Source organism: Ornithorhynchus anatinus, chromosome 13 (genome assembly GCF_004115215.2).
Source record: "Ornithorhynchus anatinus isolate Pmale09 chromosome 13, mOrnAna1.pri.v4, whole genome shotgun sequence".
Classification (NCBI taxonomy): Eukaryota; Metazoa; Chordata; class Mammalia; order Monotremata; family Ornithorhynchidae; genus Ornithorhynchus; species Ornithorhynchus anatinus.
In genome coordinates, this window is record NC_041740.1 from 349855 (window position 1) to 377562 (window position 27708).

The 27708-nt window shown below is 54.5% G+C and overlaps 1 protein-coding gene across 1 annotated transcript; it reads right to left on the reverse strand.

Annotated features, from left to right (window-relative positions):
• Positions 1–926: 926 nt before the first annotated feature.
• Positions 927–9977, reverse strand: CSRNP1 (cysteine and serine rich nuclear protein 1). The gene is made up of 5 exons (XM_029078421.2): positions 9860–9977; positions 3699–3895; positions 3249–3508; positions 2846–3142; positions 927–2458 (listed from the first exon to the last, which is right to left on the reverse strand). Exons 2-5 carry the CDS (start codon positions 3865–3867, stop codon positions 1715–1717), a joined length of 1470 nt encoding a protein of 489 aa, XP_028934254.1. The 5' UTR covers positions 3868–3895; positions 9860–9977; the 3' UTR covers positions 927–1714.
• Between the last annotated feature and the right edge of the window lie 17731 nt (positions 9978–27708).

Below are 27708 nucleotides of genomic sequence, written 5' to 3' on the forward strand. Positions count from 1 at the left end.
TCCCGCAGACCATGGACGTCAACGGTGGGGCTTGAGGAGGCCAGGCCAGGAACAGGACCAGCGCTGGCCCTCACTCCTGCGGTCTAACCCAACCGGCCACCTTGAACCAATAAACCAAACCTCCTTGACATACTACATCTCTGTCTGGACCCATGCTGGGATTGGAGTGGGGAGTGGGGTTGCTGCAAGGGTAGGGCTTAAGGATAGAGGAGCTGAATTCAGATCCTGGGGGCTCTGGAGATAAGCCTCCCTACACCAGACAGTTCTCCCCAGCAGAGTTTGTCATCTCCGAAACAGCCGCCACACACCAGTCTTATTTTACAAATTAGGAAACTGAGGACAAGGCTGTGACTTTGGGTATGGGGTATTCAGGGAATTTGGGCCCCCATTCCTGGCTGCCCAGGGGGAGGGAGAGAGAGGGAGAGAGAAAGAGAGAGAGGGAGAGGGAGGGAGTGTGTGTTTGTGTGTGTATAAGAGAGGTGCAGGGATTGTGTGCACATATGTGCAGCCTCCTCCGCCCCCACCCCATTCCCCAAGGCAAACGACTCAGGATGCAGCTGGGAGCAGCTCAGTTGGTTTCACACAGCTCTTGGCTCAGGGTCAGCTGTGCAGCAGGGCAAACACCTGCCAGCGGCAGGAGGAACAGGCCAGCCACCCCCTAACTGACATCCCTCCCGGACTGTAGAGTTACTGTGGCACCGAATGATGGAGGGAGTAACCATAGAGTGGCCGGGCCAGGTCCAGGAACAACGGCCAGGGACTTCTTGTCTTTTTGGCATCCCCTTCCTTACCTTTATCTACTCTGAACTGCTCTTGGTGGTCCCATGACAGGATAAATGAGGCTCTCCTCATGCTCCCTACCAATCCCCAAACACACACCATGGCCCATGAATTTTGCAATAAGACACAACACAGGTCACAGCCGGTCAGGAAGAAAAGATGCGGCTTTACTTGTACCGGGCCCGTAGACAAACACACACCCGAGGAAGCAGGCACAGCGGCTGTCTGCTAATCCACATCTAGAAATATCCGGCCTAGCTCCGTTTGGGCCCAGAGGAGGCCCAAATCAAAAACTCTGCCTGAGAGCACGGCTCATGACCCGACACAAACGCACCAAATAAATTACAGAAAACCAGAGTCTCGCCTTCTAGGGCAGGGCTGTATCCAGAAGGATCCGGGCTTCTGAGAGGTGGGGCCCGGTGAGGGCGGCTCTGCCCACCCCCGTAGAGACCACAGCCCTTCCCACCGGTCGCGCTGAAACCACCTGATGGATCCTACCCCTGCATGCCAGAAGCCACTGCTTCCTGCGTCGGGTGTGAAGGAGCGATTGTGCCAACGCAAGCCCTTGTTGGGGGGAGCCATCTGTCAGGGTAAGGGGTCACGAACATGAAGGCCAGCATCTGGCCACAGGGCTGCAGGGTGGTCTGGGCCCCTGTTCCCAAAGGGACATGGAAGCCTGCCCAGTCCCCTGAGGACATGCCACAAGCAAGCCCCCCCCCCCCCAGGCCTCCTGCTGGTGCAGCAATAAATAGGGGGAAGGGGACTGGGCGGGAGGGACTCCCTGACCACCGCCTGTGTAGGTCCACCCCTCTAACTTCAAGGGAGTAGCAGTGACTGCCCATGGTCCAGGAGGGGTGGTGAGTGGGTGGCAAGGTTCTGCACAAAACTCAGATGACCACCTGCGTCATGGCCGAAGAGAGGGGCTTGCCTCCCCTCACACCTGCACTGCCTCCATCATAGAAGCCTGGAGCAGCGCATCCTCCAGCAGTTGGCTGTCCGCAAAGGGGGCAGGGGCCTCGGGTCCGGCCTCAGCCAGCGCCAGCAGGGACTCTAGGACACAGGGGCCCGGCTCTCCGGGGGAGGGGGCCAGGCCGGGGAAGGGGGGCTGCAGGGCTGACAGGCCATCCAGGAGATCAGCATCCCGCAGAGGGTGGTCCAGCGGCCCCAGCCCGTACTCTGCCAGGACCTGGAACAGGTCCAAGGAGTCGGCCAGGCCAAGGTCCAGTGAGCCCCTGGCCCCCAGCTCGCCCGCAGCCAGGGAGGGAGTACAGGGAGAGCTCCCATCCAGGCCAGAGGGGGGCAGGGTCCGGCCGAATCCGGCGTCCAAGTGTGGCCTGTCGGCCAGTCCCTCAGGCTCCTCGCTCTGGCTGGCCACAGCCCCGCAGTCCAACCCGGTACCGAGAGGGAGGGTGGCCTCTGGGGGCGGCTGTTCCCGCTCCCCTTCTTCCTCCTCCTCTTCCTCTTCCTCCTCCTCCACTGGCGTCGGGAGCCGTGGGCAGGGGGGCGGCTCAGGGGTCTGGTCGCTCTGGCCGCCGGCCCACTGGCTCCGCTCCAGCTCCAGCCGTGTGACCGTGTGGATGAAGTGTGTCTGCACGCGTGCCTGGTTGAACTCCACGCGGCCCTCGCGGTTGCGGCAGCCGTCCCGGGTGCAGCCGCAAGGAAACGCCGTGTGGTCCATCTGCAAGTGGCGGGGGGGAGCAGGACCAGCAGAGGTCAGGGCCGGAAGCCCAAGCGAGGAAGCATGCCGCCCCACCACGTACCCACTACCCACTCCCTGACCCAGATAATTCACGAGCCGGACGGGAGCCAACGACCTCAGTGAGGCAGCCGATGCCGCCAACACACCACTAACGCGGCCGAGGCCCATAGTCTGAGCACAGCAGCCATTACTCAAGGCTTCCCTGCACCCAACTGCGGAGAACTGACCTCCACTGACTAAGCCTGATGGGGGCCTGCGGTGCCGGAGAGGCAGCCAACGCTTCTCAGAGGCCCCACTTTGGGCCATGGATTATCCACAGGCCTGGGCCCCTGCCTCCCCCTCCCCCTCTCACCGGCCCAGCGGTACCTGACACTTGATGCCGGCAAGGCTGCAGCTGCAGGTCTCGGGATCGCAAACGTCCTGGCAGCTGCATCCGCAGTCCTCACGGGAGAGGCGCAGTGACTGCAGCTCCCGCTTCTCCTCCCGGTCAATCTTGCGCACGCCCGCTGCCCGCAGCAGCTCTCGGCGCCTCCTGGGGGGGTTCGGCTGCAGGAAGGACCCTCCGTCCAGCTCCCCGCCACTTAGGTCCATCTCTACATCCGACACGTCGTCCACCGTGAGCCGGTCGGCCTCGTCCCCCTCCTCCGTGCCGCTCAGAGTCAGCTGGGGGTCAAGAGGAGTGGCATCAGACGAAAAACCCCCAGGCTGCCCCGCTCCTACCAGGCAAGCCCAGCCACCGTCTCCACCCCTCACCCGACCCCACGCCTACCTTCCACTTCAAGGCCTCCAGCTTCTCCTCCTTCAGCCGTGCCCGCAGGCGCTCCTGCCGCCCGCGCACCTGCTCGGCAGCGAACTCGGCCAGCGTGAAGCGGCGGCAGGAGTTGTGCCGACGGAGCATGCCCAGGGTGCAGCCGCCCCGGCTGGGCACGCCTATGAAGCCCTGGCAGCGCAGGAAGTAAAACACCGTGACTCCTGCGAACGCTACACGTTTCCTCGCCTGGGGCTGGCTCTTCCTGAGGATGGACGGGGCTGGAAGAGGAGGAGACACAGAGGTCACGTGAGGAGTAGCGGCTGGGGGACCTGGACACCACTTTGGGGTGACCAAGGATCGAGCCCCCGACACACACCCGCCTTCGAGACCCACAGAGCCTCCCACCCCAAGACTCAGGGACACCCCCCACTCCAAGCCTCCAGGGGTCGAGGGCACCGGGCTACTCACGGATTAACTCCTGGCCGGGGGAGGCTCTGCCAGATGGGGTCTCCTCGTCGGAGGTCCAGCCGGATGAGCAGGAGCCCGGGGATCCCGACGAGCAGAAGGATGAGGAGGAGGAGGAGGAGGCAGCATCGTCCTCCAGCTGATCAAACTTGCGTTTCAACACTGCACTCATGATTGGGCTTCACTTGTGGCACAGAGTCCTGGGGGACACAGGGATGGGTGATGAGTGGACATGTTGGGGTCCATCATTCTCTTAGGCCTCCCTCTTTCCCCTCCTTGAACACCACCAATGCTTTGCAAGATGCTGGCCCTGAACTGGAAGAGGGGAGGGGTGGCGCGCACCACCCCACAAGGCCTAAACAGTCCCAAATGTTACAAGCATCAGCTGATTGATTCGAGCAGCTAGCCTGCTTAAAGCCCTGACCAACAATGGCCAACCGTGCATATACGCACATTCACAAACTCGTACATACATAATACATCTACCACCCCATGTGTTGGGGTCCCCCTGCTCGACAAACCCGTCAACTCTCATTTATCTAGTTAAGAGGAGTAGCGGCACTGACATCCCAAAACCATACAAGATGGGGGGAGTCTGCTGGACCTCAGGGCCTTGCTGGCATGATAGGAGACAGATCTGGGTGCAGGGAAGGAGGAGAGGCCCCGGAGGTGGTCGACAGGTGCCTCTCCCCAGAAGGAGGTCAGCCAGAGGTGAGAGGGCTGGTGGAGGGAAGAGGAGGGAGTTTTGAAATGCACCCATGTGAACAGTCCATCACTCTGACAGTCGAGCTGCCAAAATTTCCAGAGTACCAGGCCTCATGAAGGGTGAAATAGGGAGTGGCAGTGGCTCTGTAGGTGACCCATGCCCTTTCTGCCACCCTCTTTCTTGTACGGCACCCCACCGTGACCAGGGCCCACAGATTGTTTGGTGAAAGGCCCTGGCTACCATAGCTATGAGCTGAGACAAGAGAGCCCTCAGTATCAGGCCCAGCCTCCCCCCATGTCCCCTCTATCTCAGGGAGTGGCTGTTTTGGCTTTTTTGCCACCAACCCAGTCCTGGCCACCTGTGGCATCATCACATGCTGTGACAGGCCATAGACAGACCCAGCTTCCTGTTCCCCCTGGAGGCACTGGCACTGGTTGGCGGGGGGATGCGTGCGGGTAAGATGATGCCCCAAGAGCTGAGGGCGGGAAGACAAGACTTCCTCTGTCCGCCTCAGCTTACAAGCTCATCAACTTCAACCTTGCCCAGAAAGAATGTTTCTTTTTGCATGTGTGTATGTGCATATAAAAGCTTCCCGTCTCCTCATGAACTGGCAGCCTCTCGAGGACAGGGATAGTGCCTTCTTCCTCTAGGCTGCGGGCAATCCCCGGAACCCCTCCCCAAGGCTGAGCAGCCCCTGTGCTCCTGGGTTCACAGACATACCCCTGCGTAGCCTTTGGGCTTCTTGGGGCAGTCAGACCTGCCGCACTGCCCCCGGATTGAGTCCTGACCCGTGGGTAGGCCACACCGCTGACGGCCTACCAGGAGACCATCCGAGACCTTTTTCTGCAGAGAGCCCTGGGGTTCTGCAGAGACCCAGAATTCAAGGGGTAGATGTGGGCACAAACCACCAGAATAAGGACTTGCCCCCCTCACTGGGCAGCCCCCTCCCCCCATAGCGGCCCCACCCTGGCCACAGGGCCGGCAGGGCTGTCCCGGAGCTGGGAGGGCGGTGGCTCCGGGGCCCTGGCAGCCTCCTGAAACATTCCGTTCTCCTCCGAGCGCCGGCCCCTTCCTCATCCATTTCATGGAAACCCCCGCCCCTCCAACAGAAGCAGCGGGTCAAACTCACAGGAATCCCTCCCTGGCACCGTAACTCCCACCACTCTGGAAATCCTTCGAGCAAATATTTAGCCCAGATGTGCTCTGAATTCCTTCCTCACTGCACCAGCGGTGGGGGAGGGGCAGGAGAGCGTACAGAGGGGAGGTCACCCAGTTCAGGGCCAGGGGAGGGACAGAGGGAGAGGATAACCACTCTGGCGGGAGGGGTGGGGGGTGGAAGGTGGCGGTTTCTCTCCTCAAGCCCCCAGACTTGGGCCTCTTGCTCCAGCCAGGCCGGGTCCCGGAACCACTTGTGAACATGTCTGCCGCCCCCCCTCACCCTGTAAACTGCTTAAACCCAGAGTCTGGGGGGACAGGGGATTCCCAAGGGGCAAATGGGCGGGGGGGGGGGGGTTCTGCTGGTAACAGACCCACCGAACAGGGATGGAAGGCTCAAAACAGGACTGTCCCGAGGTCGGGGTTTGGGTGAAACTTTTGGCTGAGTTTCTGGGGATCCCATCTGCCGCAGGTTGTGCTAATTTCAATCAAAGGTATTTATTGAGTGCTTACTGTATGCAAAGCATGACACTAAGCGCTTGAGAGTACAACTGAAACAGTTGGTAGACCAGTTAGTTCCCTGCCTACAAGGACCTTACAGTCTACAGTCTGCTTTCTGGGGGAACCCCCCCTCCATCCCATCCTCCAACTGGTGGGTCAAGTCCTCGATCCCTCCCACCATTTCTGACCCTGAAAGTGGTTTTCCTTCCTGTGGCCCCTCACCTCCCAGCTCCTCCTGCCCACCAGCACTGCAGCTTGGGGCCGGGGTCGGGGGGACCCACAAACTGTGCAGAATCAGGGGGCTTGAGAGATTCAGCAAGGTTTCAGGGCTCTGGGCCTGAGAAACCAAGCACAGCCCCCAAGCTCGACCCCCCCCCCCCACAGAAAGCCAAGCTCAAACTCATCTAGCTGCGGGTTTCATAACCTCACTCTCGGGATAAAAATAGATTGGTTCTCACACGTGACCGCCCCCCTCCCACGTGACAGTCCGAACGGCCCCCTTAGACCCGGAGCCGCCAGCCGGGGGCCGCTCTCGGCCTCTGACCCCGCGACCCCCGACCTCCGACCCCCCGGGCTCCGACCTGACCTTTGCCTCTCTTCTTGCCGCCCAGCCCAGACATGTCTTGCCAGGACGACGGTCGGGGAAGGGGGTCTGGGGGAAGGGCACCTGAGGGAGGGGGTCGCAAATAATCGTGGGAAAGAGCAGCCCGCAGGAAGCCGGGTGCCCCCGGCCCACTCACGTAACTCCAGTCCGAGTGGGTGTTGGGTGTACCGCCTGGGCATAATAATGGTATCCGTTAAGCGCTTGCTATGTGCCTGGCACTCTACTAAGCGCTGGGGTGGATACAAGCATAAGAGGTTGGACACAGTACCCGTCCCACGTTGGGCTCACGGTTTCAAATCCCCATTTTACAGATGAGGTAATTGAGGCACGGAGAACATTAGTGACTTGCCCAAGGTCACACAGCAGACAAGTGGCAGAGTCGGGATTAGAACCCATGACCTGACTTCCAGGCCCAAGCTCTATCCATTATACCATGCTGCTTCCACCCCACACCCAGGTCGGGGAGGGTCCAAGCCCGTCGGCCAACTCATAAGTCCATACTTTAAGACTACAGAAGGCCGGTTATCGCGGGCGATCCGCCTCTCGGTGCATCCTTGCACACAAGCATCTGAGAAGCGGCATGGCTCAGTAGAAGGAGCACGGGTTTGGGAGTCAGGGGTTATGGGTTCTAATCCCCGCTCCGCCACTTGTCAGCTCTGTGACTTTGGGCGAGTCACTTAACTTCTCTGTGCTCAGTTACTTACCTCATCTGGAAAATGGGGATTAAGACTGTGAGCCCCAGGTGGGACAAACTGATTACCCTGTATCCCTCCCAGCGCTTAGAACAGTGCTTGGCACATAGTCAGCGCTTAAGGAATGCCATCAGTATTATTAAGCAACTGGATGCACACGTGCGCACACATCCACATGTATACTCACAGGCACCTGCGTGTATGCCCACTGGCACGTGCACACCCACGCCCTCAACACGCAGGCTCCAGGCGCACCTGGAGGGGTCATTTTCCTCCACGAGGCAAGAAGCGACCACCCCCACTCCCGGGCGCCGAGGCAGAGGGGGTGGGCGCGGGAGGGGGAGGAATGAGAGAAACGACTACATTGTTTATTTTCACCAATGAACGGAGAGCGGGAGGGCCGAGGGGGGGGTGCTGGGGGAGGAAAAACAGGTTTGCAGACTTTTCCCCAGAAAGCCCCAGGCAGGGGGCGGGCAGCTTGGGCAGGGACAGAGCGCACTGCCCGATGGATTTCCAAACCGGCAGGGGTTACTGTGACGAAGGGGAAGGGAGGCCCGGGTGGGGAAGGGGAGGGGCGGGGGACCGGGACCATCCAGCCTTCCTCCTCCTGCGCCACTTTCCAAGAATCCGCACCTCCTCCGGCCCCTCCCCCGCCCGCTGCGGGAGCAGGGGTCAAGTGAGGCCTGGGGGGCGGGGGCGAGGAGGACGAGAGCCAGGGGTTTCCTGGGCCTGGGCCGCCCCCAGGTGTGTGAGCAGCTGCGGGAGGCAGGGCCTCCCGGCCGGAACCAGGACCCGTGGTCCGTGGCCCCGGCCACTTCCTCCGGCCGGCGGGGCCTGACCCGACACCGGACTCCCGGGGCCGGAGGGAGGCCAAGAATCCCCAGCCTCCTCCACCGCGGCCGAGAAGCCGCGTGGTTCAGTGGCAAGAGCCCGGGCCGGGGAGTCAGAGGTCACGGGTTCTAATCCCGCTCTGCCACTTGTCAGCTGGGTGACTTTGGGCGAGTCACGTCACTTCTCTGGGCCTCAGTGACCTCATCTGTCAAAGGGGGATTAATAATAATGTTGGTATTTAAGCGCTGACTATGTGCAGAGCACTGTTCTAAGCGCCGGGGTAGATACAGGGTCATCAGGTTGTCCCACATGAGGCTCCCAGTCTTCATCCCCATTTTACAAATGAGGTCGCTGAGGTCCTGAGAAGTGAAGTGACTTGGAATAATAAATATGTGCCTAGATACACAAGGGCTGCGGGGCGGGGACGGGGTAATCATGTTGGTATCTGTTAGCGCTTACTATGAGCCGAGCACTGTTCTAAGCGCTGGGGGAGATACAGGCTCATCAGGTTGCCCCACGTGAGGCTCACAGTTAATCCCCATTTTACAGATGAGGTCACTGAGGCCCAGTGAAGTGACGCCCACAGTCACACAGCTGGCAAGTGGCAGAGCCGGGATTAAGACTGGGAGCCCCCTGTGGGACAACCTGATCACCTTGTGTGTCCCCAGCGCTTAGAACAGTGCTTTGCACATAGTAAGCGTTTCAACAAATATAATTATTATTATTACCGCCCCCCGCCCCAAAACACACAACTCCCTGTCGTCGTCGTCCCCCCCACCCCCAGGCTGTCCGTCCCCTGCCGGCAGGGGGCGCCGGAGCTCCGGACCCCCCCAGGCTGTTCGTCCCCTGCCGGCAGGGGGCGCCGGAGCTCCGGACCCCCCCCAAGCCCCCCAACTTTCGATTCCCTCCAGGCCCGCTCCAAAACACCTTCCCCCAATTAAAAAGCGCTCGGAGATCCGCGTTCTCAAGACAGGGGGTGGAGCGACACCAGGAAACGGGTTCAGCCTCCCTCCCCCCCACAAGTCCCGAGGTCCCGATTAGACTGTCAGCCCGTCAATGGGCAGGGATTTTCTCTAGCTGTTACTGAATTGTCCATTCCGAGCGCTTAGTCCAGTGCTCTGCACAGAGTAAGCGCTCAACAAGTACTACTGAATGAATGGAAGAAGGGAAGGGGGGCACAGTCCTCCCCCCCACCCGGGTCCTGGAAGGACCGGACGATTCCAAACGGACTGGGGGAAGGGAAACTCGGGGACTGGCGGGGGAGGGGAAATGGGGGGATTGACGGGGGAGAAGAGGAGGGGAGTCATCAAAAATGAAATCGAATTTGATCTCTCTCTCCCGCGTCCCGCCTTCCTGGGGGCGGGGGGTGGGAGGGGGCATCTCCCCCGGCCCCCGGGGTATTCTCCCCGCCTCCCGCTAGGGGGCGCCGCCGCCCGCCTCCCCGCCCCCACCGCCGCGTCTCCCGGAGCTGCCGGGGTGCGGGGGGTGCGGGAGGCGCGGGGGGTGCGGGGGTCCCCTCCCCCTCCGGCCTCGCCCCGGCCGTGCCCCGGCCGCCCGCCCCTTCCCGCGCCGGGTCCCCATTCCCCGGGGCCGCCGAGCGCCCTCCTCCCCGCGGTAAATCCAGCCCCGGCGGCCGATCCCGCGGTGGGAGCGGGGGAGGGTGGGGCAGGCTCACCTGCGGCGAGGGCGACGAGGGCGGCGATGGAGCCCCTGGAGCTCCCGGACCAGCCTGGCTCGGCTCCGGCCGCCGCTGCTGCTGCCGCTGCCGCTGGGGCTCTGACGAGTCCGGGTCTGGCAGGCAGGCAGGCAGGCAGGGAGGGAGGGAGGCAGGCAGGCCGACCGGGCCCCGCCCCCGCCCGGGCCCCGCCCCCGGACCCGCCCCCTTTCCGGCCGGGCCCCGCCCCCTCGCCGCAACGGAAAAGTCTGCCCGTGACGTCACTGTGACTCACCGCCCCCTCCAGCCCCCCCGTCCGCCCGCCGGCCTCCCTCTTCCCGGCCCCGCCCCCCTGGGAAATACCATTTCTCCCCTCGGCGGGGGGGTGAGGGGGGGGCCGCCCTCGAATTTGAGGGGTGGGCGGAAAGGCACCGCTATTTCTAGGATCTTCCAGAGGGCAGAATAGCCCCCGGAGGCAGCCCCCTGCATCTGGCCCCACCCCCTCCCTAACCCACCTCTTCTCTCTTTCCTCCCCCCCCCCCGTCCATCCTCCTTTCCTTTCTTCCCCCTCCTCCTCCAAGCCCCCGCCCCGCTCCTTCCTCCACTTGACGCCTCTTCTCTCCCCCCATCGAGTGGTCGATGAATAAAGTGGAATATCAAGTTCTTATCCTGTGCTAAGCACTGGGGTCCCTAGGAGATCCCAGTTCTGCCACTTGTAATAATGATAATGTTGGCATTTGTCAAGCCCTTACTATGTGCAGAGCACTGTTCTAAGCGCTGGGGGATACAAGGTGATCAGGTTGGCCCACGTGAGGCTTACAGTTTTAATCCCCATTTTACAGATGAGGGAACTGAGGCCCAGAGAAGTGAAGTGACTTGCCCACAGTCAAACAGCTGGCAAGTGGCAGAGGCGGGATTCGAACTCATGACCTCTGACTCCCAAGCCCGGGCTCTTTCCACTGAGCCACACTGCTTCTCTTGAGCCACGCTGCTTCTCTAGTTATCATCTGGGTGACTGTGGGCAAGTCACTTCACTTCTCTGGGCCTCAGTTCCCTCATCTGTCAAATGGGGATGAAGACTGGGAGCTTCACGTGGGACAACCTCATTCCCCTGTATCTACCGTAGCTCTTAGAACAGTGCTCTGCACGTAGTAAGCGCTTAACAAATACCAACATTATTATTATTATAAGCACGTTAGACCCAGGCCCCATCCCACTTAGGGCTCACAGTCCAAGAGAGAGGGAGGACAGGTATTGAATCCCCATTTTACAGAGGAGGAAACGGAGACCCAGAAAAGGGAAGGGACTTGCCCCAGGTCACCCAGCAGGCAAATAGGCAGGTAAATAGCAGGCATATCCCCCGATTAGACTGTCAGCCCATCATTGGGCGGGGGTTGTCTCTATCTGTTGCTGAATTATAATAATGTTGGTATTTTGTTAAGCGCTTACTATGTGCAGAGCACTGTTCTAAGCGCTGGGGCAGATACAGGGTAATCAGGTTGTCCCACGGGAGGCTCACAGTTAATCCCCATTTTACAGATGAGGTAACTGAGGCACAGAGAAGTGAAGTGACTCGCCCACAGTCACACAGCTGACAAGTGACAGAGCCAGGATTCGAACCCATGACCTCTGACTCCCAAGCCCGGGCTCCTTCCACTGAGCCATGCTGCTTCTCATTTATATTATTCCAAGCGCTTAGTACAGTGCTCTGCACATAGTAAATGCTCAATAAATATGATTGAATGAATGAAACAACAACAACAATAATGGAGGTATTTGTTAAGTGCTTACTATGTGCAAAGCCCTGTTCTAAGTGCTGGGGGGGGGGGGAGGATACAAGGTGATCAGGTTGTCCCACACGGGGCTCACAGTTTTACTCCCCATTTTACAGATGAGGTAACTGAGGCACAGAGAAGTGAAGTTAACTCCCCGGCCCAAAGTCACACAGCTGACAAGCGGCTGAGCGGGGATTAGAACCCATGACCTCTGACTCCCAAGCCTGGGCTCTTTCCACTGAGCCACGCTGCTTCTCTGAATAATAATGATGGCATTTGTTAAGCACTTAGTATGTGCAAAGCGCCCAAGGTCACACAGCAGGCAAATAATAATGATGGCATTTGTTAAGCGCTTACTATGTGCAAGGCACTGTTCTAAGCACTGGGGAGGATATGAGATGATCAGGTTGTCCCACATGGGGCTCCCAATCTTCATCCCCATTTGACAGTTGAGGGAACTGAGGCCCAGAGATGTGAAGTGACTTGCCCAAAGACACGCAGCTGACAAGCGGCAGAGCCGGGATTTGAACCCATGACCTCTGACTCCCAAGCCCGGGCTCTTCCCACTGAGCCACGCTGCTGTAGTCTCCTCTGCTAGACTGCAACGTTCTTAAGGACAGGGATCATGTCAAGTTGCCCTACCGTACTCTCACAAACATATTTTACTGTGCGCTGCACAGAGTAAGCACTAAATAAATTCCACTGATCAGTTGATTCCCAGGGCTGCCACTTGCCTGCTTTGTGATCTTGGGCAAATTACTTAAACTTGGCCGAGTCTCAGCTTCTCCATCTGTGAAATGGGGATTATATTCCTGTTCTCCCTCTTGGAGCTATGAGTCCCATTGTCAGCTGTGTGACCTTGGGCAAGTCCCCTAACTTCTCTGTGCCTCAGTTCCCTCATGTGTAAAATGGGGATGAAGTCTGTGAGCCCTATGTGGGACAACCTGATTGCCATGTATCTACCCCAGCGCTTAGAACAGTGCTCAGCACAGAGTTAGCGCTTAACAAATACCAACATTATTATTATATGGGACAGGGAAAGTCTGATCTAGGTGGCCAAGTGCTTACTACTGGGCTTAACACATAGTAAGTGCTTAACAAAATACCAGTTATTGGATTTCACAAATCACCCCCAAGCTCCCTGAATCGTAATTTGTTTCCATTGGAGCAGCCCTGGGGGAGTTAATAGTGGAAGCTGTGATGGGGGCAATGGGGACTCGGTGCCTGGGGAGACACCAACCCCTGCTTGCCCATCAGGACTATAAACTAGTTATGGGCAGGGAATGTGAATGCTAATTCTGTTGTATTTTCCCAAGCGCTTAGTATAGTGCTCTTCACATAGTGAGTGTTCGATACATACCATTGATTGATGGATTGATGAATCAATAAATACTATTACATTGTTATGCTACAAATAAGATTCTCTCCCTAAAGTTTATGTGCTCCAGGGGAGCCTGGGAATCCAACCAAGAGTAACTGAATTCTGGTCTACTGGTTGGCACTGTGCCAGTCACCTGGACCAGTGACTATCTGCAAGGAGCTTTAAAAATTTCCTGGGTTGATCCCACATCACAGTCCCTCCTCCAATCCAGTCCAGCTCAAAGGTCAAAGGTCCCATTCCCCACTCCTAGGGAAGCAACGTGGCCCAGTGGAATGAGTGTGGATGGGCCTGGGAGTCAGAGAACCTGGGTTCTAATCCCAGTTCCACCACTTTCCTGATGTGTGAACGTGGGCAAGTCACAACTTCTGAAGTGTACTTCCCAAGTGCTTAGCACAGTGCTCTGCACACAGTAAGTGCTCAATAAATACGATTGAATGAATGAAGTTCTCTGTGCCTCAGTTCCCTCATCTACAAGATAGGGATTCAATACCTGCTCTACATCCCACTTAGACTGTGAGCCCGATGTAGGAGTGATTATCTTGTATCTACCCCATTGCTTAGTACCGTGCTTGGCACATTGTAAGCACTTAATAAATACCACAATTGACATTATTCTACCTCCTGGCTACCTGTTCCTTCTCCCTTACCCTGTTAGGACACTCAAAGGGAAAGTGTTTCTCAACCTTGAGTCCCTCCCAGCCATAATGGGAACCATAGCAGTGCTGGGCAGCAATGACCTGGATAATACAAATCAACTGATAATAAATAATGGAGTAGGCAGCTTGAACCCTGGTAGGGCAGGGGTGGGGCAGACCATCCAGTGAGCTGTCTGGGAATTGAGTGGAAGTGATCTTGGGTTAGCAGAGCCTGGGCAGTCCATATGGTGGGGGATAATCAAAGCAATGGCAGGCTCTTTCAAGCCAGGTGAGAGGTAGAGATCTGCTCTGGATAGTCCACCAAATGGATAATCCCCTTGAAGATCATTCCAACTGCTTAGCCAGGCCCCTGAACTTATGACTGTGGTTTCATCTCCTTATGGTATAAGACCGGTTTTAAGAGAAGGAGGTAGGCTGAGGTTGTGGGCAAGGCCCGCCTGGCCAGGCTAACAGGATGGTTAACAGTGTCTGGCCTGAGCCCACTGCAGGGACCAAGCTACTTTGGCCACAGAAAACAAGAAACAAGATGGAGACCAGCCTCAGTGTCCTCCAGCTCTCTTATTTCCTCCCCTCCTCTCCCATCCCCATTCCCTTCCTTCCCTCTGGACTGTAAACTCACTGTGGGCAGGGAATGTGTCTGCTTATTGTTATACTGAACTCTCCTTAGCACTCCATACTGCGCTCAGCACACAGTAAGCAATAAATACAACTGACTGACTCACTCCCATAATAATATTCCCCTCCTCCCCCCACCCCAACTGACCATTCCCCTCCCCTGCTAACCCCTTCCCCTCCTCCACATCCTCCTTTCCTCAAACCCCCTCCCCCCCCAATCCCAGCTTCAGCCAACCCCTAGTTCTTGAGAACAAAGAGGGTTCTATGTCATTATATGCAGGGTTTCTCCCTTTTCACTGCTGCAGTTAAATCAGCTCAGCTGCCCTGCCCCAGCGCCAACACACTCTTGGACTCAGGTTTAAGTGGAAAGGAGCGTGGCCACGGAGGGTGGGCAGATGGGGGGGAAGGGCAATGGTCAGCAAGAACCCGGACCAGAGAAGCCGTGCAGACTAATGGAAATAATAATAATAATAATAACTGTGGTATTTGTTAAGCACTTACTATGTGTCAGGCATTGTACTAAACAGTGGGGTGGATACAAGCAAAGAGGGTTGAACACAGTCCTTGTAGCACATGGGGCTCACAGTCCCAATCCCCAGTTTAAAGATGAGGTAACTGAAGCCTAGCGCTTAGTATCAGTGTTCTGCAAACAGTAAGCGCTTAATAAATGTGATTGAATGAATTCAATATGATTGAATGAAGCACAGATAAGTGAAGTGAAAGGCAGAGAAGTTAAGTAACTTGCCCAAGGTCACACAGCAGACAAGGAGCAGAGCCTGAATTTAAACCCATGACCTTCTGATTCCCAGGCCCGTGCTCTATCCACTATGCCATGCGGAGCATGGGCCCAAGCATCAGAGGATCCAGATTCAAATCCCTACTCTACCACTTGACTTCTCTGTGACCTCGAGCAAGTCACTTCACTTTTCTGGGCCTTAGTTTTCTTGGCTGTAAAAATAGGCTGATTCAATACCTGTGCTACTTCACCCTTAAACTGTGAGCTTTGTTTGAGACAGGGACTGTGCCTGATCAGATGATCTTGAATCTACACCCTAACATTTAGTAGCACGGTACTATGTACAGATTGTAGACTGTAAGCCCATCAAAGGGCAGGGACTGCCTCTTCTGTTACCGATTTGTACAGCCCAAGCGCTTAGAACAGTGCTCTGCACATAGTAAGTGCTCAATAAATACTATTGAATGAATTCAGATACTACAATTTCATTAGGCATCAAATCCCAAGGTTCGTAGTAGCTGGATGAGGGGTGGGGTGGGGAAAGGGACCTCAGTCCCCAGGGACCGAACAGCAAATCTGCAAAATGGGGATTCAATATCTGTTCTCCTTCTTATTTGACTGTGACTCCCATTTGGGAAGCAGCGTGGCTTAGTGGAAAGAGCAACGGCTTGGGAGTCAGAGGTCATGGCTTCTAATCCCGGCTCTGCCACTTGTCTGCTGTGTGACCTTGGGCAAGTCGCTTAACTTCTCTGTGCCTCAGTTACCTCATCAGTAAAATGGGGATTAAGACTGTGAGCCCCCTGTGGGACAACTTGATTGGCTTCTATCTACCCCAATGCTTAGAACAGTGCTTGGCATATAGTAAGCGCTTAACAAATACCACAGTTATTATTATTTGGGACAAGGACTGTATCCCACAGGATAAACTTGCATCTACCCCAGTGTTTAGAACTTGTACTGGTTTCTGTCTCCCCTCCACTAGACTGTGAGCCTGTTGTGGGCTTGGAATGTCTCTCTTTATTGGCCGTATTGTACTTTCCAAGGGCTTAGTACAGTACTCTGCACGCAGTAAGCGCTCAATAAATATGATTGATTGAATGAATGAACAGTGCTTGACACATAATAAGCCCTTAACAAATACCATTAAAAAAAATCCATCCTGGCTCAGGCAGGAACTGCAAGTGTTCGTTCTTTAGAGACCATCCTGCAGCCTTGCCCTGGAAATCAAAACAATCTGCTGCCTGAGGGGTCAAAAAGGAGGCCGGAAGAAGACCAGTGTTCCAGAGGAAGGAGATGGGAAAGCCCTGAGCAGCAGTTCAGCAGCCTTCCCTGATTAAGCCTCTTTTTCCCTAATCTCTCTCCCTTCTGCACTTGGATCTGTATCCTTTTAGCATGTGATATTCACCCTGCCCTCAACTCCACAGCACTTATGTATAGTCCCATAATTTTTAAATAAATAATGTTATATATATAAATCCCTCTGAAGTGTAAATTCCCTGTGGGCAGGGAATGTTCATTCAATAGTATTTATTTATTGAGCGCTTACTATGTGCAGAGCACTGTACTAAGCGCTTGGGATGAACAAGTCGGCAACAGATACAGTCCCTGCCGTTTGACGGGCTTACAGTCTAATCGGGGGAGACGGACAGACAAGAACAATGGCACTAAACAGCGTCAAGGGGAAGAACATCTCGTAAAAACAATGGCAACTAAATAGAATCAAGGCGATGTACAATTCATTAACAAGATAAATAGGGTAACGAAAATATATACAGTTGAGCGGACGAGTACAGTGCTGTGGGGATGGGAAGGGAGAGGTGGAGGAGCAGAGGGAAAAGGGGAAAATGAGGCTTTAGCTGCGGAGAGGTAAAGGGGGGATGGCAGAGGGAGTAGAGGGGGAAGAGGAGCTCAGTCTGGGAAGGCCTCTTGGAGGAGGTGATTTTTAAGTAAGGTTTTGAAGAGGGAAAGAGAATCGGTTTGGCGGAGGTGAGGAGGGAGGGCGTTCCAGGACCGCGGGAGGACGTGACCCGGGGGTCGACGGCGGGATAGGCGAGACCGAGGGACGGCGAGGAGGTGGGTGGCAGAGGAGCGGAGCGTGCGGGGTGGGCGGTAGAAAGAGAGAAGGGAGGAGAGGTAGGAAAGGGCAAGGTGATGGAGAGCCTTGAAGCCTAGAGTGAGGAGTTTTTGTTTGGAGCGGAGGTCGATAGGCAACCACTGGAGTTGTTTAAGAAGGGGAGTGACATGCCCAGATCGTTTCTGCGGGAAGATGAGCCGGGCAGCGGAGTGAAGAATAGACCGGAGCGGGGCGAGAGAGGAGGAAGGGAGGTCAGAGAGAAGGCCGACACGGTAGTCTAGCCGGGATATAACGAGAGCCCGTAATAGTAAGGTAGCCGTTTGGGTGGAGAGGAAAGGGCGGATCTTGGCGATATCGTAGAGGTGAAACCGGCAGGTCTCGGTAACGGATAGGATGTGTGGGGTGAACGAGAGGGACGAGTCAAGGATGACACCGAGATTGCGGGCCTGCGGGACGGGAAGGATGGTCGTGCCATCCACGGTGATAGAGAAGTCTGGGAGCGGACCGGGTTTGGGAGGGAAGATGAGGAGCTCAGTCTCGCTCATGTTGAGTTTTAGGTGGCGGGCCGACATCCAGGTGGAGACGTCCCGGAGGCAGGAGGAGATGCGAGCCTGAAGGGAGGGGGAGAGGACAGGGGCGGAGATGTAGATCTGCGTGTCATCTGCGTAGAGATGGTAGTCAAAGCCGTGAGAGCGGATGTGTCTACCAACTCTTGTATTGTACTCTCCCAAGTGCTTAATACAGTGCTCTACACACAGAAAGCACTCAATAAATACCACTGATTAATTGATTCTCCAGGAAAAAGGCTTCAAGGCAGGGATTCCCTTCCCCTCTCTCCCCTTCCCGACAGAGAACCAGGCCACCAGAGAAGAGGTCAAAGCCCTGTCCTGGGCCCCGAGTCTGGACTCAGAGTTCACTGCCCCGGGAAGAGTATACGCCAAAGGCCAAACTTAATAGCCCAGCTCAAGGGGACCCAGCCATAAACTCTTCTTCCTTGACCACCTGTGTCTCTCTATAACTATCTCTTTGTGTGTATGAGCACTGAGTGCAGAATACTGTACTAAACACTTGGGAGAGTACAATAAAGTTAGTAAACATGATCCCTACCCTCAAGGAGTTTACAGTCTGAGGAGACAGACAATAAAATAAATTACAGGTAAGGGAAATAGGCATAAAGATATGTACATTCATGCTGTGGGGGTGGGATGAGTAATGAAGTGTTTAGAGGGTATGGACTCAGGTGCATAGGTGACACAGTAGGGAAGAAAAATAGGGTGGGGAGATGAGAAATTAGTCAGGGAAGGCTTCCTAGAGGAGATGTGATGTCTTTCCATTTCTATCTCTTTCTAAGTACCTCTGTATCTGTTGGTGTCTCTATCTCTAAAACTTTCTCTAAGCTTCTCCCTTTCTCTGTCTGTTTGTCCCTGGGTGTCTCTTTCTGCCATTCTGCTTGGTTTCTGCTTGCACACACACACAAAAGAGACACACACTGCTCTCCCCAAGTCTCCTATCATCTTCCCATTACACAATGAGACACTTCCATCCATGTTCCTCACACACACCCCACCCCCCACAACCTTCTCCAGCAAGGTCAGTGCCGGTCTCCGGATGTGGTGGGATGGGGTGTGATGAGGGAAGGGGGCGGGGGAGGGGGAATCTAGGAACCAGGCGAAAATAGGGGGGTTGTACCTCCCCCTCCCCACTCCGTGAATGCCACGGGAGCACTCCTCGCCCACCAACATCCGGGAAATCTCTTGGGTGCCTATCCCAGTGAGCTCGGCCTAGCCTGCCCCAGAAATCCTCACGCCCAGAGAGGGTAAGAGACTTGATTAGGTCACACAGCAGCAGGAGGAGGCACAGCTAAATGAGAAATCCGGTTCTGAACTCCGGCCAGTCCCTCATTCCCAGGAAACTTTGGGCAGGTCCCGAGTGGGACACCGCTGCCGGCGAGGAGAGGGGGGTCTTGCAATCAGGGCTTCCCAAGCAACCCACCTCTGGGGTGGAGCGGAGGGCCGCAGGATGGGACAGCCACAGAAGAATGACAGGTGCAAGGGTACACCACAGAGTAGCTTAGTGGCAAGAGCACGGGCTTGGGAGTCATAGAACATGGGTTCTAATCCCGGTTCCGTCATTTGTCTGCTGTGTGACCTTGAGTAAGCCACTTAACTTCTCTGTGCCTCAGTTGACTCATCTGTAAAATGGGGATTAAGACTGTGAGCCCCACATGAGACAACCTGATTGCCTTGTATCTAACGCGGCGCTTAGAGCAGTATCGGCACATAGTACATGCTTAACAAAAACCATAATTATTATAGACACCTAAAGGCACAATCGCATATCTACTACAGTCAAACTCGTTGGGAGCAGGGAATGTGTCTGTTTATTGTTATACTGTACTCTACCATGCGCTTAACATAGGGTTTTGAACCCAACAGGTGCTCAATAAATACAACTGAATAAGTGAATTCATGCACACAGTAATAATAATTATTATTCCTGTTATTCGTTAAGCGCTTACTATGTGCCGAGCACTGTTCTAAGCGCCGGATAGATACAAGGTAATCAGGTTGTCCCACATGGGGCTCACAGTCTTTGTCCCCACTTTACAGATGAGATCACTGAGGCCCCCGAAAAGTGAAGTGACTTGCCCAAGGCCGCACAGCAGACAAGTGGCAAAGGCGGGATTAGAACCCATGACCCTCAGGCTCCCGGGCCCTAAACATTTGAGATTGTGAGCCCGTTGCTGGGCAGGGATTGTGTCTCTCTCTCTTGCCGAACTGTACATCCCAAGCGCTTAGTGTAGTGCTCTGCACATAGCAGGCGCTCAATAAATACTATTGAATGGATGTGAGCTCCCCTTTCCCGCCTCCCCCTCACCCCGGCCCCTGGGAGAGCCAGGCCCGCAAGGAACGCCCTCCGCCCCCGATGGCGCCCTTTCCAGAGAAAAAGGAAAAGTCCCTGGAAAATGTCCGCGTCCTTTCTACAGAAAAAAACCCCGTCTCGCCTCTGCCGTTTCCCCGGTTCCCAGAAGCTGAGTCACCGGCTGCCCGGGGGCCGGGAGCCGCCCCACCGCGTCACGTCCTGGCCTGGGCCCGGCCCGGCCCGGCCCGCCCCCGCAGGACGGAAGGGGAGGCGTCAAAATCATCATCATCATCATCATCATCATCATGGTATTTGATAAGCGCTTACTAGGCACCAGGTACTGTACGAAGCACTGGGGTGGATACAAGCAGATCGGCTGGAACACAGTCCCTGTCCCACGTGGGGCTCACAGTCTCAATCCCCCTTTCACAGAGGGGGTAACTGAGGCACAGAGAGGTTAAGTGACTTACCCAAGGTCACACAGCAGGCACGTGGCAGGGCCGGAATCAGAACCCATGACTTTCTGACTCCCAGGCCTCTGCCCTACCCACTACACCAAGCTGCTTCTCAAAACCCAAAAGCATTGATGGGCTGGAAGGACAAGACTCCGAAAGTGTAGGGGCTGGGAGGGGGGTGGGAGAGTGTTCGGGGGTTGAAGCCGGGCCTCGGACACAGGAGCGGTGGGACCGTGGGCCTGCCTCGGCCACTCATCCCCCCTCTCTGGGATCCTCATTTTCTGAAAAGATTTACCCACCCACTTAGTGTATATTAGGCGGGCCTGCCCCACCGAGACCCACTGCAAGGGTGGGAGGGTGAGAGGGAGGGGGGTGATAATAATAATAATAATGTATCTGTTAAGTGCTTACTATGTACCAAGCACTGTTCTAAGTGTTGGGGTAGATAAGGTAATCAGGTTGCCCCGTCGGGTTCACAATCTTAATCCCCATTTTACAGATGAGGTAATTGAGGCACAGAGAAGTTAAGCGGATTGCCCAAGGTCACACAGCAGACACATGGCGGAGCTGGGTTTAGAACCCACATCCTCAGACTCCCAAACCCGTGCTCTTTCTACTAAGCCACGCTGCAGTAGGAGGAGAACGACTATTTATTTATTCATTCATTCAATCAGATTTATTGAGCACTTAATTGGGAAGCAGCATGGCTCAGTGGGCTTGGGAGTCAGCCATCATGGGTTCGAATCCTGGCTCTACCACTTGTCAGCTGTGTGACTGTGGGCAAGTCACTTCACTTCTCTGTGCCTCAGTTACCTCATCTGTAAAGTGGGGGTGAAGACTGTGAGCCTCACGTGGGACAATCTGATTACCCTATATCTACCCCAGCGCTTAGAACAGTGTTCTGCACATAGTAAGTGCTTAAATACCAACATTATTATTATTTATTATTATTATTGTGTGCAGAGCACAGTGCTAAGCTCTTGGGAGAGCACAATATAACAATAGACAGATTCCCTGCCCACAATGAGTTTACAGTCTCATATTAACGTCTGTCTCCCCCTCTAGACCTAAAGCTCCTTATGGGAAGGGATTGTGTCTGCTAATTCTGTTAACAGAGGCACTCAATAAATGCCATCGATTGATTGATGGAGCGCCTACTGAGTGCCCTGCACTGTACTAAGCAGGGGAAAAAAATACCCCGCTGGATATTAGATAGGGACCTTGGCCCTCAGAGGGCTGGTAATCTAAGAATAAGCTGTATATGTTGGGGAGGGGGAACGGTAGGCATCATACAGGTAAGGAAAGATGATACAATAAAACACAAAAACAGCCAAAAAAGACAGGGATAATATAAAACAGACAAAAGCCTAGCCAAGCCACACCAACTCTCCCCTGCTTCAAAGCCTTACTGAAGGCAAATCTCCTCCAAGAAGTCTTCCCTGACTAAGCCCCCCTTCCTCTTCTCCCTCTCCCTTCTGGGTCTCCCTGATCTGCTCCCTTTATTCATCCCCCCAAGCCCCATAGCTCTTTTGCACATATCTGCGATTTATTTGTTTATATGAATGCCTGTCTCCACCACTAGACTGTAATAATAATTATTATGGTATTTGTCAACTGCTTAGTATGTGCCAAGCACTGTTCTAAGCACTGGGGTAGATACAAGGTAATCAGGTGGCCCCATGTGGGGCTCACAGTCTTAATCCCCATTTTACAGATGAGATAACTAAGGCACAGAGAAGTTAAGTGGCTTGCTCAAAGTCACACAGCTGATAAGTGGCAGAGCTGGGATTAGAACCCACGACCTCTGACTCCCAAGTCCGTGTTCTTTTCACTAAGCCACGATGAAAGCTCACTGTGGGCAGGGAATATGTCTGTTTATTGCTATATTGTCCTCTTCCCAAGCACCTAATACAGTGCTCTGCACACAGTAAGCACTCAGTAAATCCGATATAATGAATGAATGAATAAAAACGGATCCTCCCCTTATCCTCCTATCCTAAGTGGCAGCTGGCCAGATGGGCTGTCTGTCACAGGGTCCTGGGAATGGCTCACCTAAAACTCTTCATTCAGTCCTATTTATTGAGCACTTACTTTGTGCAGAGCACCGTACCAAGCACTTAGGAGAGTACAATATAACAACTGTTACAAAATATTATATATTGTGACAATAAAACAACCAGAGGGGCACCAGCTGTCGCCTTACAGAAGACACCAGTTCATTGGAAATGGGCTGAAAAAGGGTTGGACCTGTGCCAGGGCTGGATGGGTCCAGAGCCCGGCACTTCTGGCCTGAGCAGGCATGGTTTGGAAGTTGGCTCTTGTAGGGTGAGCCTGGCAGGGCAGATCGGTCAGTGGGGTCCAGTCAGAGCCCAGGACCCCCCGGGGCTTCCAGACAAATGAAGCAGGAGCCCCAGGCCTCACCCCAGGCCTTGCCCCAGGCCTCCGTCTTGGGGCCGCAGGAACCGAGGGGCCAATTTGGCTTCGGCCCAGCCCAGCACCTCTGGCCCTTTGGGTTGATGTATTTTTTTGTGAAAGTCCAGTGGAGAGGCTTCGGTTCTGGCCGCTGTCCAAGGGGCCTGGCTTGGGTGACGCTGGAGCTGGAGCAGGAGGTGGGGGGGGACAGGGGGACCCCGGCCCAGAGAAACACCTCCACTGGCTCCGTGCCTGAGGGCTGGAGGGGGAAGGGCCGCCACTTTGGACTAATTAGCAGCCTTCCCCCCCCATTAATTAAGGCTGATTCCCTTGCCTTACCCCCCCCCCCCATTTCCTCATTGCCTTTCAATAAGGCAATCGCTTTGTTCGCCCAGGTAGCGGGTTGGGCTTGCCTTATGCCCTTTGACCTCTTCCCCTCAGGAGCATGGGGGGGTGGAGGTGGGGAGTGCTGACTTTTTTTTTTAATGGTGTTTGTTAAGCACTTACTATGTGCCAGGCACTGTACTAAGACTCCAGCGCAGACTCCCCCTACTCTCCCTAATTGTGACAGTTCCTACTAGGTGCCTAGCAAGCACTGGGGGCCACAGAGTATAATCAGAATGGACAAAGTCCCTGACCCACACAGACTAGAGAGTAGAGATCTTGTCCCCACTGATCAGAGGAGGAAACTGAGGCCCAGAAATAATGATAATAATAATACAGGACTCATGTACATATCTATAATTTTATTTATTTATATTAATTTGTCTCCCCCTCTAGACCATAAGGTCCTTGTGGACAGGGAATGTGTCTATTATATTGTTATATTGAACTCTCCCAAGCGCTTAGGAAAGTGCTCTGCACAAGAGTGTTCAATAAATACGACTGACTGACTGACTGAGTACCGTGAGCCCCACATAGAGCTTGAACTGTGTCCAACCTGATTAGCTTTTATCTACCCCAGCATTTAATACAGCCTGGCAGACACTACGTACTTAATAAATACCATAAAAAAAACTAATAACGTGTCCAAGGTTACAGAGCAGACAAGTGGCGGAGCCAGGAACAGAACCCAGGTTCTAAAGGTTAGGTGACTTACCCACGGTCATCCAGCAGCAGACTGGTGGCAGACAGGGCGACGAGTCATACCTTACCCAATCAATAAAGTATAAACAGAGCATCTACTATGAGAAGAGTACTGTATTGAGCTCTTGGAGAGTACAAAAAACTCAATTCCTGCCCTCAAGGAGTTTACAATTTAGGGAACAAGGCAGACACTCAAATAATTTACAGTAAGAGGGATCAGTGGAGTTTAAAGATACAAACAAAATGTACTATGTGGGGGGGGGGGGGCAGGGAGTGAAAACTTTATGGTAAAATGGCATGGGTAGACTGAAGGAGAGCAGATAAAGAGGCTGGGCAGACCTCCGGCTGGGAGAGGGGCATGGCTTCTGTGACTCCAGAGGGCCCCTCCCTCCTGGTCATGTGGTTTATTGCTACAGAGGCTGGCATTCCTCTGGGAAACAACCATCCAACTGGGAAGGCGATGCTGTTTTCAAATCTGACTCTTGATTCCTGGATTGTTCCTATGTCTCCCTTCTTGGGTGGTGCTGGAGCCAGGGCAGGGAGAGGCAGGGGGCAGGGACAGGGCAGGGGCAGGGACAGGGTAGGGTGGAGACAAGACAGGGGCAGGGCAGGGACCAGGAAGAGGGCAGAGTGGGGGCTGGGGCAGGGCATGGACTAGATAGGGTAGGAGCAGGAAAGGGGTAGGGTGGGGTGGGGCCTGGGCAAGGGGGCTGGGGCAAGGTAGGGTGTGGACTGGGCGGGGCAAGATGGGAACCAGGACAGGAGCAGGGCAAGAGGTGGGGGCCAGGGCTAGGGCAGCAGGGAAGAGTGAAGACAAAGAAAGAAAAGGAGGGAGGTGGAGGGAGAAAGAGGGAGAGCAGAGTGAGCTTCATGCTGGAAGATGGATGGGATGCAGAGCAGGGGCTCCAGGTGCCCCTGAGTCAGCCCGGGTTGGGTGGTGGCTTCTGGTCAATGGAGCTTGGTCAGCCCGGGGTGGGGGGCTTGTGGGGGAAGGACTTGGCACAGCAGCGGTTGGGCTGGGCAGGGGATGTTTGTGGCAGAAGGTCAGTGTGGATTAGTCCATGAACTGAGCTGGATGGGAACACAGAGATCTCAGGTGCAGGGATCCCTCCAGCCACTGCCCACTGGCCTGCTCAGTGACTCTATGGCCCCTCTCCTCTGCAGCCAGCTCGGGGAGGGAGCCACCCAGCAAGGCCAAAAGACTCAGACCTCCCCTTTCCACTCTCTGCATAGAAAGGAAAGAGAAAAAAAGAGATCAATGCTGGAGATGAAAATTTGGGAATCAGCTGCATAGAGATGATGCTTGAAGCCATGGGAGTGAATGAGTCCTCAAAAGGAGTGGGTGTAGATGGAAGTTAGAAGGGGACCCAGAACTGAGCCTTCAGAGGCTCCCACAGTTAGGGGGTGGGAGGGAGAGGAGAAGCCCACAAAAGAGACTGAGAATGAGCAGCCAGAGAGATAGAAGGAGAAGCAGGACAAGACTGTCAGTGAAGCAAAAGTTGGATGCTGTGTCCAGGAGAGGGGGTGGTCGACAGTATGGAAGGCCACTGAATGGTCCAGAAGGATTAGGATGGGATATAGGCCATTGGATTTGGCAAGAAATAGATCACTGGTGACCTTTCAAAGGGCAATTTTGGTGGAGTGAAGTGGGTGGAAGACAGATTGGAGGAGGTCAAGGAGAGAACTGGAGGAAAGGAAGTGGAGATGGGGGTATAGAAAACTCACTCAAGGTGTTTGGAGAGGAATGGTAGGAGGGGAAAAGGATGATAACTGGAGGGAATCTTGGGGTCAAGGGAGGGTGTTTTTAGGATAGGGGAGACATGAGCATATTTAAAACCTGTGGAGGAAAAGCCACTAGAGGGTGAACACTTGAAGTTGAAAATCAGGGAGGGAATGAGGAAGGGGGCAAGTGCTTTGATAAGATGTAAAGGGAGTGGGGGGTAGATTTTGAGAAGAGGCAAGAGATCTCCTCTTGAGACACCTCTGTGATAGATGGGAGCGTTGAAGAAGGGGCAGGAGGAGGGAAGGACTGGAGAGGAGTGACGGGGGGGGAGATTTTTAGGGAGATCACAGCTAATGGCTTCCATTTTCTCAATAAAGTACATGGCCAGGTCATTAGGGCAAAGAGGTAGGGGAAGTGAGAGGAAGAAGGGTTTGAGGAGGGAGTTAAATGTCTGAAACACCTGGCAAGGGCAATGGGCATGAGAGTCAGTAAGGATGGAAAAACAATGCTGCTGGGAAGAGGAGAGGGCATAGTTAAAGCCGGCAAGGATGAACTTAAAGTGGACAAGTTGGCCTGATATCTAATAATAATAATAATAATGTTGGTATTTGTTAAGCGCTTACTATGTGCCGAGCACTGTTCTAAGCACTGGGGTAGACACAGGGGAATCAAGTTGTCCCACGTGGGGCTCACAATCTTAATCCCCATTTTACAGATGAGGTAACTGAGGCACCGAGAAGTTAAGTGACTTGCCCAAAGTCACACAGCTGACAAGTGGCCGAGTGGGGATTCGAACCCATGACCTCTGACTCCAAAGCCCGTGCTCTTTCCACTGAGCCATGCTGCATCTGGATTTGGATCTGGATATCTGGATTTCCACCAGCAGCACTCTGTGGTTGGTGCACAGGAGCAAAGATAGTGGAATATGTAGGTGATCCAGGGCTGTAGGTTAGTGGAATGAGATAGCCAAAGGGATCAGGGAGCCAGTGAGTTGACTTCAGGAGAGAAAGTAGTGTTGAGGAAGTCATTTGATCATCAAGGGAAAGTAGTTTAACTGTGGAAACTAACTGGAGCATGATGACTTGAGAAAATTGGATGGGGTCAAAAGATCTGAGGTCTTTGTGGAAGAACAGAATGAATTTGTTGGGAGGGGGTGTCTGGGAGAGAAGACAGGTGAGGAGACTGTGGTCGGATAGAGGGATTTCCGAGTTGGTGAGGGTACAGATTGTTCAGTGCCTTAGAGATGATGAGATCGAGTGTGTATTTGTGTGAGTGGGTGAGGTAGAGTGGAGCAGAAGGTCAGTGCAATTGAGGAGTGATAGAAAGTAGGCAATGGAATGTCCACGTGGATATTGAAGTTCCCAAGGATCAATGTAGGGATTGAGAAAGAGAGAAGGAACATGAGAAAGGATCGAAATGATTCAGAAAGTTGGAGGTGGGGCCTGGGGGGCAGTAGATGATTGTGACTAGTATTTGGAGTGGATGGTAAACGTGGAAGCTATGGGTTTCATAGAAAGGGAAAAAGAAAGATGGGGTGATGGTGGAATGATGTGAAAGTAGCATGGGGAGTGAGAAGGAAGTGAAATGGGGGAATGGGAAAAGATGAGGACCCCTGTAGAGAGAGCAGCAGGGAAGACAGTGTCGTCTGGGGAATGGCCAGTTTTCTGTGGATGAACAGGAACAGGTCAGTGATAAAGGGAAGCTTTCCCATAATGGAGTGGGATTCCATAGGCTGCAATTGGCTGAGGCTTTGGAGTGAGGCGAGGGTGCAGGAGGTGGAAACGGCTTGATGGGTGGGGAGGAGTTGTAATGTGAGTGAGTTAGAGGGGACCAGCAGGAGTACCGGGAGGGGATGAGGGGCAGAGCTGGGACAAGATAACAGGGTTGGGGTGAGGGAGGAGGGTGGAGAGGGGTTGGAAGGAAGGGAATTTGGAAGGGGGGTGGTGCTGGGAAGGAAGGACAGAGATAGGCTGATTGGAGGGAGGGCATTGAGAGGTTGTGATGGGGCCTCAGATGTTAGAGAAGCAGCTTGGCCTAGTGGATAGAGCATGGTCTTGGGGGAGCATGGGAACATGGTCCTGAGAGTCAGAAGGAC

What these genes read in the sequence shown, in the direction of transcription:
- CSRNP1 (XM_029078421.2), bottom strand. Translation starts at nt 3,867, where the DNA reads ATGAGTGCAGTGTTGAAACGCAAGTTTGATCAGCTGGAGGACGATGCT. An exon ending in CCCCGGCCAGGAGTTAATCC is followed by an intron (nt 3,509 to 3,698) that starts GTGAGTAGCCCG and finishes CTCCTCTTCCAG; the next exon opens with CCCCGTCCATCCTCAGGAAG. An exon ending in TGGAGGCCTTGAAGTGGAAG is followed by an intron (nt 3,143 to 3,248) that starts GTAGGCGTGGGG and finishes CTTGACCCCCAG; the next exon opens with CTGACTCTGAGCGGCACGGA.